At 41.7% G+C, this 14,759-nt stretch overlaps 1 protein-coding gene across 1 annotated transcript in view; it reads right to left on the minus strand.

Moving 5' to 3' along the window:
• Positions 1-14,759, minus strand: part of LOC115647548 (plasminogen-like) — a 63,332-nt gene that overhangs the window by 4,616 nt on the left and 43,957 nt on the right. Inside the window, exons 14-16 of the mRNA XM_030554264.1 lie at positions 13,375-13,495; positions 10,547-10,621; positions 2,685-2,825 (exon numbers count right to left, since the gene is read on the minus strand). Coding sequence (XP_030410124.1) covers positions 2,685-2,825; positions 10,547-10,621; positions 13,375-13,495 — 337 coding nt within the window. The remainder of the gene's footprint in view (positions 1-2,684; positions 2,826-10,546; positions 10,622-13,374; positions 13,496-14,759) is intronic.

A 14,759-nucleotide genomic window follows, 5' to 3' on the forward strand; every position in this document is an offset into this window, starting at 1 on the left:
GGTGCATGTACAGGCAAGGGGAGAAGTGACAAGCAGCTGGAGAGACTTGGCAGATCCTTCTGGAGGGGAAGAAATAACATTAAATAAATCAAAGAATTTGCCAAGCCACAGCGTGACAGATCTGATTTCAGAGATGTGTGCTTGGATGTCTAAGCAGGACCCTGGACAGGGCTTTAGGCAAATGCAAATTACACAGGCATTTTGAGTGTACCACAAGAGATGCCTGACTATTATTGTATCGAGGCCCAAATGTTCAGCCCATCATTAAATACTCAGATGGGTTGGGCACTGGGTAGTTCCACCAGAGGAAGAAATCCTCCCACTCAGGCCAAGGAGCAGCTATGGAGGCACCCCATGGCCATTACTGCAGCCCTATCTCACCCCTTCCTTAAGATGGGAGACAATGACAGGAGCCTCAAGGCAGAAGATGCTTCAGCCATACCCCTATTGCTGTTCCACTTCCACCCACCCCTCCTCAGTGGTGCTACCACTTAGCAGAATTCCAGCCTGTGGGGAGTCAGGAAGGCACCCTCTTTTCAATCCCCCAAATTTGTCTCCTCCCTTCCCAAAATAGTGTAACAGAGCCATGCTGTTTCTGTTGGCAGGGGTCCTCCACATGCATCTGTCACATGCCTAAACATAACCATTTTGAGTCTTAACTGCCCATCTGCTAGCAATGCAAATGGATTGCTCAGGATTCAACCAAGATTCAGGTGCTGGATGCCTGGGGATCCGATTCTTTCCTTGCACCTTGTGCAATCATTTACACCTGTGTGACATGGGCATAACACCCATCGCTTTCATCTTGGAGAGAATATCTTCTGCAGCAGAAAACCACAAAACCTAGCAGGTTTCAGGTTATTTTCCATGCATTGACAAAGAGCCAGGTTTAAATAGGATTGCTTCTGACTAACTCAGGGGCCATGCTCAGACTTCAAATTGTGGCTTGCGGAGGGGTTGAAAATGGAACAGAGATTTTTCAGGATCAGACCATACCTCTGACTTCTCTCCAAGTTCTGACTCCTAGTTTTAGAAATTCTCTATTAGACAGTGGCAGATTTAGGGTTAGTGGGTCCCTGTGCTCAGCTTCATTTTTGAGGCCCTTCTTTGGGACCCAGCCAAGAAAAAGAACATTCTCTCTTTTCTTCCCCCAACACACACTCCCATTTTTCAATCTTTTTTCTTCATCCTCCTCCTATAAATAATAGGAAGTAAATGAAAATAAAGTGAGGTACCTTGATTGTTTTTATAATTGAACTTATTTTTCCACAGACCACGTGAAAATCACTGAGGGTCTCAGCAGACCACTTAATGATCTTTCCTGATATTGTTTGTACTATTAGCTAACTATGGTAAAGCACTTTGGATTAGAGCACTTCATAAATTTTTTTTTAAAAAACCCTTGGGGTGCGGGGTCTGGCCAGAAGTTAGGTGTGAGAGAGGGCTCAGGGCCGAGGCAGGGGGTTGGGGTGTGGAGCACTTACCTGTGACAGCTCCTGTTTAGTGCGAGGGATGCAGGTGGGGATGTGGGGGGGGTGCAGGGGTCAGGGATGGGAGTGTGTAAGGGGAGGTGCAGGAGGCAGGGAGGGCAGGGGGCTTAGGGTGTGGGGGGCAGGGGTGTGGGGGGTGCAGGAGTCAGGGAGGGAAGAGGGCTTTGTGTGTGTGTCAGGGGTGCAGAAGACAGTTGGGAGTGTGGGGGAGGTGCAGGAGTCAGGGCAGGGGGCTGGGGAAGTGTGAGGAGGGTGCAGAAGTCAGGGCAGAAGGCGGGGTGTGAGAGGGATGCAGGAGTCAGGGCAGGGGACATTATTAAACCTCTTGGAATCCTTTTGGAATGTGTTTGACACGTAAGTGTAATTTTGATTTATGTAATACAGAAGTGCAACTTGGAAAATTCTTCCTGCCATATTCCTTTAAAATCTCTTTAGTCAAACCAAGTAATTTAATTATGTTTCATCTTGAGAAAAGAAGCTTGATGGGAGACCTATAACAGTCTTCAAAGATGTTAAAGGCTGTTCTAAAGAGGACCGGTTTCAGAGTAGCAGCCGTGTTAGTCTGTAGCCACAAAAAGAACCAGAGTACTTGTGACACCTTAGAGATTAACAAATTTATTTGAGCATAAGCTTTCGTGGGCTACAGCGATCAGTTGTTCTCCCTGTCCATGGAAGATAGGACAAGAAGTGTAATGGGCTTAATCTGCAGCAAGGGAGATTTAGGTTAGATAGTAAGAAAAACTTTCTAACTATAAGGGTAGTTAAGCTCTAGAATGGGCTTCCAAGGGATGCTGTGGAAATCCCATCATTGGAGGTTTTTAAGAACAGGTTAGACAACACCTGGCCGAATGGTCTAAGTTTACTTGGTCCTGCCTCAGTGCAGGAGGCTGGACTAGATGATGTCTCCAGATCTCTTCCAGTCCAACATTTCTATGATGGAAACTGATCTGGTCTGTAGTATTTTCAGCATGCTTATCTGTCATTAATAAGTATTCTGCATAGATGTGAACACAATTTTGAAGCTTGTAAAAATGCTTAGAAATGACTTTATACACTTTGTGGTATGGGTAGCTGCCCACTGTCCATTAACTAGTCACTTCCACACCACGTATTTGTCAAATCTAAATCCAGACAAGGACACTCATGACTTTGGCCTAAAGGGCTTTAGGGGGAAAGCTTTGATTGAAAAGATACCTGTGCATCTTCAGCAAGGCAATGTCTGCCCCACCAGGTTCCTTGAATATTCTCTCAACATCTCGGATTTGCACAGACGCCTCATCTGCCCTTTCAGTATGTAGTCCAAGGAAGATTCTATATGAAGAAGGCCTAGGTGACCTGTAAGAGGTGATTGCATATGGTGAGGTTCTATACAGATAATCAGGGCTTGCAGCCCTGCTGATTAGGGAGCAAGTCCTGGAGAACTGTAGTTGGTAGGGAGCTGGGACACACTGATGATTTTTGCAAAAATCTAAGCATTAGTTATTTTTTTAAATGTTTAGCTCTTATAGTTATCAAGAAATCCAGAGTCTATAAAGTGATGTCATGTTTTCTTCCTGAATCTGCAGATATACTGCTCCAGCAGCTTTGCTGCTGCTCAGAGCTTTCCCAAGTAGCAACAGTGGACATGTGATCAATTTCACAGCTGCTACTCAAAATCCTATGAGGGAAGGTGCACAGGGGGTACAGTGAAAATGACAATGTTTGACCAAGATACAAGCAGTAACAGAGACAGGTAGAGGAGCTATTTACTGGGGAGGAAGACCCGAAACAAGGGGTAGACATACGCTCTCCTCCTCTGCCCCAGCAACCAAGAGACTGGGAAAAGGGTAGAAGAGTGACATAAACCCTCCCTATGCAGCAGCAGCCAGTCGGGGGATCGATAGAGTGGTGGAGAGCCCATCTGTTTTTGCAATACCCAGAAAAGTGGAGGAGCGCAGAATGGTGCCATGGTTAGAATGTGGTGCTAGGAATAGGATGATGGTAGAGGAAGAAGGAACTCTGGGAACTCTATCAGCAACCAGAGGAATGTAGGCATGGGAGGGGTGGATGGGGTGCACAGATTACTACAGTGATGTGTGTGGTGTTCAAGAGCCTACACAAACAAGGGAGCGTCACTTTTATCAGGCATTGACCTACCAGAGACAGATATGAAGGATAGCTCCTTCAGTAAGTTCAGGAGATAGCACCCTGGTATTAATCACAGCATCCTTTATTTTAGCTGAAGCTAGGGTGGTGGGAGTGGGAGGGGATAGGCTTCTCATCAGGGTGTTTTCACTGTTATTCCTGCTAAATCTTTCATATTGCACTAAAGCTAATAGTAGGTACAGTCCTCTAGCTAGTAGAAAATTTGTCACACTGCACATCCCAGAATATTGAAGGAACTGCCACATGAAATCTCAAGCCCAACAGCAAGGATTTTTAATGTATCTGTAAACTCAGGAGCTGTACTCGATCACTGGAGAATTGCTAATATAGTTCCTATTTTTAAGAAAGAAAAAAAGGTGACCCAGGAAACTACAGGCTCATTAGTTTGACCTCAATTGTATGCACGGTCTTGGAACAAATTTTAAAAAAGAAAATAGTTAAGGACATAATGGTAAAGGGCAATTGGGATAAAGTATAACACGATTTTACAAAAGGTAGATCTATCTTTGAGAAGATAATTGATTTTTTAGACAAAGGAAAAGCACTAGATCTAATCTACTTGGATTTCAGTAAGGCAATTTAATACACTCCACATGGGAAATTATTAGTTAAACTGGGGAAGATGGAGATTAATATGAATATTGAAAGGTAGATAAGGAGCTGGCTAAAGGGAAGACTACAATGGATCATACTGAAAGGTGAACTGTCAGGCTGGAGGGAGGTTAGTAGTGGAGTTCTTTGGGGATCAGTCCTGGGACCAATCTTAGTTAACATTTTCATTCATTACCTTGGCACAAAAAGTGGGGATGTGCCAATAAAATTTGCACATGACACAAAATGTGAAGGTATTGCTAATACAGAGCAGGACCAGAATATCATACAAGAAGATTTGGAGTACCTTATAAACTGGAGTAATAGAAATGTGATGAAATTTAATAGTGCAAAGTGCAAGGTCATGCATTTAGGGACTAACAACAAGAATTTTTGCTATAAGCTGGGGATTTATCAGTTGGAAGCGATAGAGGAGGAGAAAGATCTGGGTGTATTTGTCAATGACTATGAGCCGCCAATGTAATGCGGCCGTGAAAAAAACTAATGCAATCCTAGGGTGCATCAGGCGAGGTATTTCCAATAGAGATAGGGAAGTGCTATTGCCATTATACAATACACTGGTGGGACCCTATCTGTAATGCTATGTTCAGTTCTGGTCTCCCATGGTTAAGAAAGATGAATTCAAACTGGAACAGTGAAGAGAAGGGCTACTAAGATGACCAGAGGACTGGAAACCCTTCTTTATAAAAGGAGACTCAAGGAGCATGGCTTGCTTAGCCTAACCAAACAAAGGCATCGTGAAGGTGAATGCCTGTCTGCGAAGATGGTGTCGCCTGGAGGGCTTTGGCTTCCTCGACCACGGGATGCTATTCGAGGAAGGACTGCTAGGCGGAGATGGCGTTCACCTTTCGAGGAGGGGAAAGGCCTTATTTGCGCACAGACTGGCTAACCTAGTAAGGAAAGCTTTAAACTAGGTTCAACGGGGACAGGTGAGCAAACCCCACAGGTAAGTGGGGAACAAGACCTGGGAAATGGGTCGGAAACAGGAGGAAGCGTGGGCTATAATGGCAGAGAGAAAGGAGGGTCAGGGCAAAGCTGGGAGGCAGGATCAAACCAGTATCTTAGAGGCCTATATACAAATGCAAGAAGTATGGGTAATAAGCAGGAAGAACTGGAAGTGCTAATAAATAAATACAACTATGACATTGTTGGCATTACTGAAACTTGGTGGGATAATACACACGACTGGAATGTTGGTGTGGATGGGTATAGTTTGCTCAGGAAGGAGAGACAGGGGAAAAAGGGAGGAGGTGTTGCCTTATATATTAAAAATGTACACACTTGGACTGAGGTGGAGATGGACATAGGAGATGGAAGTGTTGACAGTCTCTGGGTTAGGCTAAAAGGGGTAAACAACAAGGGTGATGTCATGCTGGGAGTCTACTACAGGCCACCTAATCAGGTGGAAAAGGTGGATGAGGCTTTTTTCAAACAACTAACAAAATCATCCAAAGCCCAAGATTTGGTGGTGATGGGGGACTTCAATTATCCAGATATATGTTGGGAAAATAATACCGCGGGGCACAGACTATCCAATAAGTTCCTGGACTGCATTGCAGACAACTTTTTATTTCAGAAAGTTGAAAAAGCTACTAGGGGGGAAGCTGTTCTAGACTTGATTTTAACAAATAGGGAGGAACTCGTTGAGAATTTGAAAGTAGAAGGAAGCTTGGGTGACAGTGATCATGAAATCATAGAGTTTGCAATTCTAAGGAAGGGTAGAAGGGAGTACGGCAAAATAGAGACAATGGATTTCAGGAAGGCGGATTTTGGTAAGCTCAGGGAGCTGATAGGTAAGGTCCCATGGGAATCAAGACTGAGGGGAAAAACAACTGAGGAGAGTTGGCAGTTTTTCAAAGGGACACTATTAAGGGCCCAAAAGCAAGCTATTCCAATGGTTAGGAAAGATAGAAAATGTGGCAAAAGACCACCATGGCTTAACCATGAGATCTTGTGTGACCTACAAAATAAAAAGGCGTCATATAAAAAATGGAAACTTGGTCAGATTACAAAGGATGAATATAGGCAAATAACACAGGAATGCAGAGGCAAGATTAGAAAGGCAAAGGCACAAAATGAGCTCAAACTAGCTATGGGAATAAAGGGAAACAAGAAGACTTTTTATCAATACATTAGAAGCAAGAGGAAGACCAAGGACAGGGTAGGCCCACTGCTCAGTAAGGAGGGGGAAACAGTAACGGGAGACTTGGAAATGGCAGAGATGCTTAATTACTTCTTTGTTTCGGTCTTCACTGAGAAATCTGAAGGAATGTCTAATATAGTGAATGCTTACGGGAAGAGGGTAGGTTTAGAAGATAAAATAAAAAAAAGCAGGTAAAAAATCACTTAGAAAAGTTAGATGCCTGCAAGTCACCAGGGCCTGATGAAATTCATCCTAGAATACTCAAGGAGTTAATAGAGGAGGTATCTGAGCCTCTAGCTATTATCTCTGGGAAATCATGAGAGACGGGGGAGATTCCAGAAGACTGGAAAAGGGCAAATATAGTGCCCATCTATAAAAAGGGAAACAAAAACAACCCAGGAAACTACAGACCAGTTAGTTTAACTTCTGTGCCAGGGAACATAATGGAGCAAGTAATTAAAGAAATCATCTGCAAACACTTGGAAGGTGGTAAGGTGATAATTCTTTGATAGGATAACGAGCCTTGTGGATAAGGGAGAAGCGGTGGATGTGATATACCTAGACTTTAGTAAGGCATTTGATATGGTCTCGCATGATATTCTTATAGATAAACTAGGAAAGTACAATTTAGATGGGGCTACTATAAGGTGGGTGCATAACTGGCTGGATAACCGTACTCAGAGAGTAGTTGTTAATGGCTCCCAATCCTGCTGGAAAGGTATAACAAATGGGGTTCCGCAGGGGTCTGTTTTGGAACCAGCTCTGTTCAATATCTTCATCAACGATTTAGATGTTGGCATAGAAAGTACGCTTGTTAAGTTTGCGGATGATATCAAACTGGGAGGGATTGCAACTGCTTTGGAGGACAAGGTCAAAATTCAAAATGATCTGGACAAATTGGAGAAATGGTCTGAGGTAAACAGGATGAAGTTCAATAAAGATAAATGCAAAGTGCTCCACTTAGGAAGGAACAACCAGTTTCACGCATACAGAATGGGAAGACACTGTCTAGGAAGGAGTATGGCAGAAAGAGATCTAGGGGTCATAGTAGACCACAAGCTTAATATGAGTCAACAGTGTGATACTGTTGCAAAAAAAGCAAACGTGATTCTGGGATGCATTAACAGGTGTGTTGTAAACAAGACACGAGAAGTCATTCTTCCGCTTTACTCTGCGCTGGTTAGGCCTCAACTGGAGTATTGTGTCCAGTTCTGGGCACCGCATTTCAAGAAAGATGTGGAGAAATTGGAGAAGGTCCAGAGAAGAGCAATAAGAATGATTAAAGGTCTTGAGAACATGACCTATGAAGGAAGGCTGAAGGAATTGGGTTTGTTTAGTTTGGAAAAGAGAAGACTGAGAGGGGACATGATAGCAGTTTTCAGGTATCTAAAAGGGTGTCATCAGGAGGAGGGAGAAAACTTGTTCACCTTAGCCTCCAATGATAGAACAAGAAGCAATGGGCTTAAACTGCAGCAAGGGAGATTTAGGTTGGACATTAGGAAAAAGTTCCTAACTGTCAGGGTAGTTAAACACTGGAATAGATTGCCTAGGGAAGTTGTGGAATCTCCATGTCTGGAGATATTTAAGAGTAGGTTAGATAAATGTCTTTTAGGGATGGTCTAGACAGTATTTGGTGCTGCCATGAGGGCAGGGGACTGGACTTGATGACCTCTCGAGGTCCCTTCCAGTCCTAGAGTCTATGAGTCTATGAGGTATGATTGCTCTCTATAAATACATCAGAGGGACAAACATCAGGGAAGGAGAGGAGTTATTTAAGTTAAGTGCCAGTGCTGATCCAAGAACAAATGGCTATAAACTGGCCATCAACAAGTTTAGGCTTGAAATCAGAAGAAGGTTTCTAACTATCAGAGGAATGAAGGTCTGAAACAGCCTACCAAGGGAAGTAGTGGGGGGTGCAAAATCTAACCAGCTTCAAGGCTGAACTTGATAAGTTTATGGAGGGGATGGTATGATGAGACTGCCTACAATGGCATGGAGCCCTTCTGTGATTGCTACTAGCAAAAATCCCCAATGGCCAGAGATGAGGCACTAGATGGGGTGGGCTCTGAGTTATTACTTAGAATTCTTTCCCAGGAGTTTGGTCAGTGGGTTTTGCTGACATGCTCAGGGTTCAACTGATCACTATATTTGGGGATGGGAAGGAATTTTCCTGCAAGTCAGATTGACAGAGATTCTGGGTTTTTTTTGCCACCTTCTGCACCATGGGGCACAGGTAGGATGACCAGATATCACGATTTTATAGGAAGTCTCGATATTTGGGGCTTTTTCTTATATAGGCACCTATTACCCCACAACCTCATTGTCATAAACAGATGGTTAAGGGTTAATGTCTCTTTTACCTGTAAAGGGTTAAGAAGCTCAATAAACCTGGCTGACACCTGACCAGAGGACCAATAGGGGGACAAGATACTTTCAAATCTTGGTGGAGGGAAGTATTTGTTTGTGCTTTTTGTTCTGTTGGTTGTTCGCTCTTGAGGCTAAGAGGGACCAGAGGTACACTTAGGTTTTCCCAATCTTTCTGAATCAGTCTTTCATGTTTCAAAATAGTAAGTAATAGCCAGGTGGATTAGTCTTATGTTTGTTTTCTTAACTTGTAAATGTGTCTTTTTGCTGGAAGGATTTTTACTTCTGTTTGCTGTAACTTTGAATCTCAGACTTGGGGTGGGGGGAGTCCCTCTAGTCTATATGAATCTGAGTACCCTGTAAAGCATTTTCCATCCTGATTTTACAGAGATAAATTTTTACCTTTTCTTTCTTTAATTAAAAGCTTTCTTTTTAAGAACCTGATTGATTTTTCCTTGTTTTAGAATCCAAGGGATTGAGTCTAAACTCACCAGGGATTGATGGGGGGGAAAGGAGGGGGATGGTTAAATTCTCCTTGTTATAAGACCCAAGGGGTTTGGGTCTTGGGTTCTCCAGGGAAGGTTTTGGGGGAACAGAAGTGTGCCAGACACAGACTTCTGGTTGGTGGCAGCGTACCAAATTTAAGCTAGTAATTAAGCTTAAAAGTGATCATGCAGGTCCCCACTTCTTGAACCCTAAAGTTCAAAGTGGGGAAAAAACCTTGACACCCATCCTGATTTTTCACACTTGCTATCTGGTCTCCCTAGGCACAGGCCACTTGCTGGTTTAAACTTGAGTAAATGGGGGATTCTCTGTAACTTGACGTCTTTAACCCATGATTTGAGAACTTCAGTAACTCAGCCAGAGATTCAGGATCTATTACAGGAGAAGGTGGGTAAGGTTCTGTGGTCTACAATGTGCAGAGGTTAGATTAGATTATCACAATGCTCCCTTCTGGCCTTTAGGTCTATGAAATCATATTTTTGGTCATCTCTTTGTATCAGAATCTGAAAAACAAAACACGTTCTGGTCTCAGCTGGGAATTTTGCATCTATAAATGTCATCTATGTGACAGTTTGAATGCAACAATAAAACTGCAAATATTCAAACTCTTATAGCTACAGCAACCATGAAGTCAGATGACTAGATACTCTGTTTTGGATGCAAAGTTTTGCTTATTAAGGTCTCTTCACATATCCCACTAACATTTATTATGACATGAAGCTTTCTTTTCAGCCATCAATTTGTCAGCTTCACATAGCTGGGTGACTCCTCAAGATAGTAAGTTGCTCTCTTGAGATATCTGAGCATCTCTTGCTTATTCCACATGCACAAAATCAGGGCCTGAATGTGCTGCCCTTACAGATATGAACAGGTACATTATTCAGTAAGGATCCTCGCTCTTATCCTCTCTCTTTCTCTCTGCTCTAACTTGAATGAACTGAGCTTGGGGATGAGAAGTAACAGAGCAGTTAACCACTCTAAGAACCATCATGTAGGTGCAGCATTGACTGGTTAAGAACATAAGAATGGCCCCACTGGGTCAGACCAAAGGTTCACCTAGCCCGGTATCCTGTCTTCCAACAGTGACCAGTTCCAGGGGCCCGAGATGGAATGAAGAGAACAGGTAATCAAGTGATCCATCCCCTGTTACTCATTCCCACCTTCTGGCAAAAACCAGCTTCTGGTTCAGACAGATCAAAGAAACACCTTGCCAGGCACACTTTTTTCCCCTTTGATATTCCTCTCCAGTTGTAGGAAATATCTGCATCTAGCTACAATAGACACTTACCGCTCTAAGCAGTGTTTGGCGGTAAGAACCCACTGTGGGGCTATCAGAGTGCCACCACAAAAATGCATGTTGAAACTGGAATAGAAAGGAAAGGCATGAGATTAGTTTGAGAATGTGAAGTTAATTCTCCACTATCACAGCAATGCACAGTGAGGACTACTGGTAAACTATCATCTTTGCTTATTCAGGAGCTTTTAGGATTCCCAGATTTTATTCTACAGATCATGAGAAAATAAATACTGATTTTCATCAAGAGCTGAGGTTTGGTTGACTCAAAACATGAGAAAAGATAGTTGACACCTATCTTGAATTTTGAAAGATTGTCCCAATTTCAACAGGAGTGTTCTATGTTCAGAAGTATAATCAGTAATATGACATATATTAACTAGGGCTATCAAGCGATTAAAAAAATTAATTGCCATTAATTGTGTGATTAAAAAGATTAATTGCATGATTAATCGCAATGTATTTTGGAGGTTTTCTACGTTTTCAAATATATTCATTTCAATTACAACATGGAATACAAAGTGTATAATGCTCACTTTATATTTATTTTTATTACAAATATTTGCATTGTAAAAAACAAAAGAAATAGTATTGTTCAATTCACCTCATACAAGTATTGCAGTGCAATCTCTTTATCATAAAAGTTGAACCTACAAATATAGAATTATGTACAAAAAAACTGCATTGAAAAATAAAACAATGTAAAATTTTAGCGCCTACAACGCCACTCAGTTCTACTTCAGCCAATCGCTCAGACAAACCAACTTGGTTACAATTTGCAGGAGATAATGCCGCCCACTTCTAGTTTATAGTGTCACCTGAAAGTGAGAACCGGCATTTGCATGGCACTCTTGTAGCAGGCATTGCAAAATATTTACGTGCCAGATGTGCTAAAGATTCATATGTCCCTTCATCTTCAACCACCATTCCATAGAATATGCGTCCATACTCATGATGGGTTCTGCTCGATAACGATCCAAAGCAGAGAAGACCGATGTATGTTCATTTTCATCATCTGAATCAGATGCCATCAGCGGAAGGCTGATTTTCATTTTTGGTGGTTCAGGTTCTGTAGTTTCCACATCTGAGTGTTGCTCTTTGAAGACTTCTGAAAGCATGCTCCACACCTTGTCCCTCTCAGATTTTGGACAGCATTTCTGATTCTTAAACCTTGGGTCAAGTGTTGTAGCTATTTTTAGAAATCTCACATTGGTGTCTTCTTTGCCTTTTGTCAAATCTGTTGTGAAAGTGTTCTTAAAACAAACATATGCTCGGTCATCATCCGACACTGCTATAAAATGAAATATACGCAGAATGCCGGTAAAACAGAGCCAAAGACATACAATTCTCGCCTAAGGAGTTCAGTCACAAATATAACCCATTATTTTTTAACGAGCATCATCAGCATGGAAGCATGTACTCTGGAATGGAGGGCGAAGCATGAAGGGGCATACAAATGTTTAGCATATCTAGAACGTAAATACCTTGCAACGCCAGCTACAAAAATGCCATGCGAATGCCTGTTCTCACTTTCAGGTGACATTGTAAATCAGAAGCAGGCAGCAGTATCTCCTGTAAATGTAAACAGACTTGTTTGTCTTAGCAATTAGCTGAACAAGAAGTAGGACTGAGTGGATTTGTAGGCTCTAAAGTTTTACATTGTTTTGTTTTTGAGTGCAGTTATATAACAAAAAAAATCTACATTTGCAAGTTGCACTTTCATGATAAAGAGATTGCACTACAGTACCTTTATGAGGTGAATTGAAAAATACTGTTTCTTTTATAATTTTTACAGTGCAAATATTTGGAACAAAAATGTAAAGTGAGCACTGTACACTTTGTATTGTGTTGTAATAGAAATCAATATATTTGAAAATGTAGAAACATCTGAAAAAATTTAATGAATTTCAATTGATATTCTATTGCTTAACAGTGTGATTAATCATGATTAATTCTTTTAATCATGATAATTTTTTGAGTTAATTGCATGAGTTAACTGTGATTAATTGACAGCCCTAATCTTAACCAGTTGGTTTGTGGTGTCCTACTGGACAAATTGCAAAAGCTTGCAACCATGTATAGCTGTGAGTAGGTGACTTGAACTATAGCAGTAGATAGGCATATATAATGGATGCCAAGGTATACAATTTTCATTGCCTTGAGGACAACATTTTTTATGGTGACCAGCAGATTTTTGTGGGCATTTTCATCAGTCCTTTTCTTAGCACTGCTAGAGCTCTATAACTAACCACAACCAACATGACACTGAAAACGTTAGGTCATGGAGATTATGGTTTTTATGTGGCTCTGATCAAAGTCAATGGAAGTATTGTCATTGGCTGCAGTGGAAAGAGGACTGGATCCTGTATAAGCAAGGATGACAGAAATCCATCTGTACAAATTTTAAATTGCTAGCTCCACCCCTGGGTCTAAATCCCGATGGCAGAATACAAATAACTCCCATTGCGTTCAATGGGAATTATTTGTTTCCCACGTCAGTAAAATTAAAGCAGATTTTGGACTAGTGGCTCAAATCTGCCCTATGTAAATGTTTAGGACAAAATAGGAGGGGTTCTAGTTAACTAAATTATGTTTACTAGCTCGGGGCAATCTTGTCAAGAGGAAAAAAGGTTGTGCAATATATTTTGTTTAAAAGATTTATTTTAGAGGCATTTCCGTTTGGAGGCATTTTTAGGGAGAGATCAAGATTACTCTCCAGAAGGCGTCAGCTCCACATACAGAAACATGAAGAGTTAGGTCTTTTCTGTAAAGTTGTTACTGAGGTGTTTTGTAAGTTGTAATGCAATGTGGAATAGTTATACCTTGTCCTGAGACTGATTTGCCAGGGCCAAGAGTGTGGATTTGAAACACAGCCGCCCACAATCCTTGTAGGGCACAGCTTTGGAAGGACCTTGGCTTTTCCACACTTATATTTGGGAGAAGCTAAAAAACAAAATGAAGTCAACCTGAAGAATTTTAAAGCAGCTGTTATACCATCCACAATATATTTAAATAAATGGGGAGAGGAATGTTGTCGTTACACCTTCTCTAGCTTGTTACTCTTTATGAAGGGATTACACAGCAAAAACTGCATAAACATTATTAGGTTATTCTTCCCTGAAACAGTTAATAATGTCTGTGACCAAAATACTGCTTTCAAGATGACAACACATTGATTTACATGGCAAAAAGTTTACAGATGTATCATTTGGATATCAGTGAGTCAGAAACAAAATGGGGCTAAAATTAAAATAAGGGGGGGGGGAAGAACAAAAGAAAAATAAGAAAACACATTCCCCAAATTGCCTCAGTAAGTATCCTTTCATCTCTGACTGAGTACAACAACCCTAAAAAACATATCTTCTGACTGCATTTAAACTAATCTGTAGCAATGGTAAATGAAGTTTAGTCACTGTCTCTGTGTTCCCCACCAATGGATACGTTTTCAGAGTTGTCCCTCTTTAAAAGTGTTAGGGAAATCCAGGGCCATCCTCTCCACCGGGGCCTGATCCAGGGCATAATGGAGGGCAGCTTACAGTTGCCTCCCTGGATCACTTGCTACCCTCTCTTCCCACAAGATAAAGTAAAGAACTGAAAATAAAAATAAAGTTTCTACCCTTCACAGTTTCACTAGTCCTTTCTTTGCAGGAATGGTCAGGCCACAGTAGCTCACTAGGGAGTGCAGTTTACTTCCACTGTCTGCCTGCCACTCAGCTACTCTCTCTAACCTCCTCCTCCTCCAACCTTTGCAGGTGGGGTGTGGTGAGGCTGCCTGGGCCCAGAACTGCTCTTTAAACCCTTCTTCTCTATTGTGGAGTTTGTATACCCTACAATAAAGCCAGTGGGGTTGGTTTACAGTTGTGGTGTGTGTATCTTGCAGTATCACTTACTCTGCTTACCTGCTCTGTTCTGGGGTTTGGTAAGGGATACTCCCAAAGGACAAGCATCATGTGTCCATCTTACAAGAACATCGAGGGGAGAAATTATATACATTATTGGGGCAGGGATTGTCTCTTTGTTTTATGCTTGTACAGTGCTGAACACAGTGGGCTGTGGCTTCTAGATGCTACTGTAGTACAGCAACACATAATTAATTAACTGACAGGCAATCCAGCTCCCAGCCATAGGCTGTATTTTCAAGCTCTTGTGTGTGCACGTTAGGTACAGTGTAAGCACATATTTGCATATACATTATTTTAATTTTTAA

This window comes from Gopherus evgoodei, chromosome 3 (genome assembly GCF_007399415.2).
Source record: "Gopherus evgoodei ecotype Sinaloan lineage chromosome 3, rGopEvg1_v1.p, whole genome shotgun sequence".
NCBI classification, from domain to species: Eukaryota; Metazoa; Chordata; order Testudines; family Testudinidae; genus Gopherus; species Gopherus evgoodei.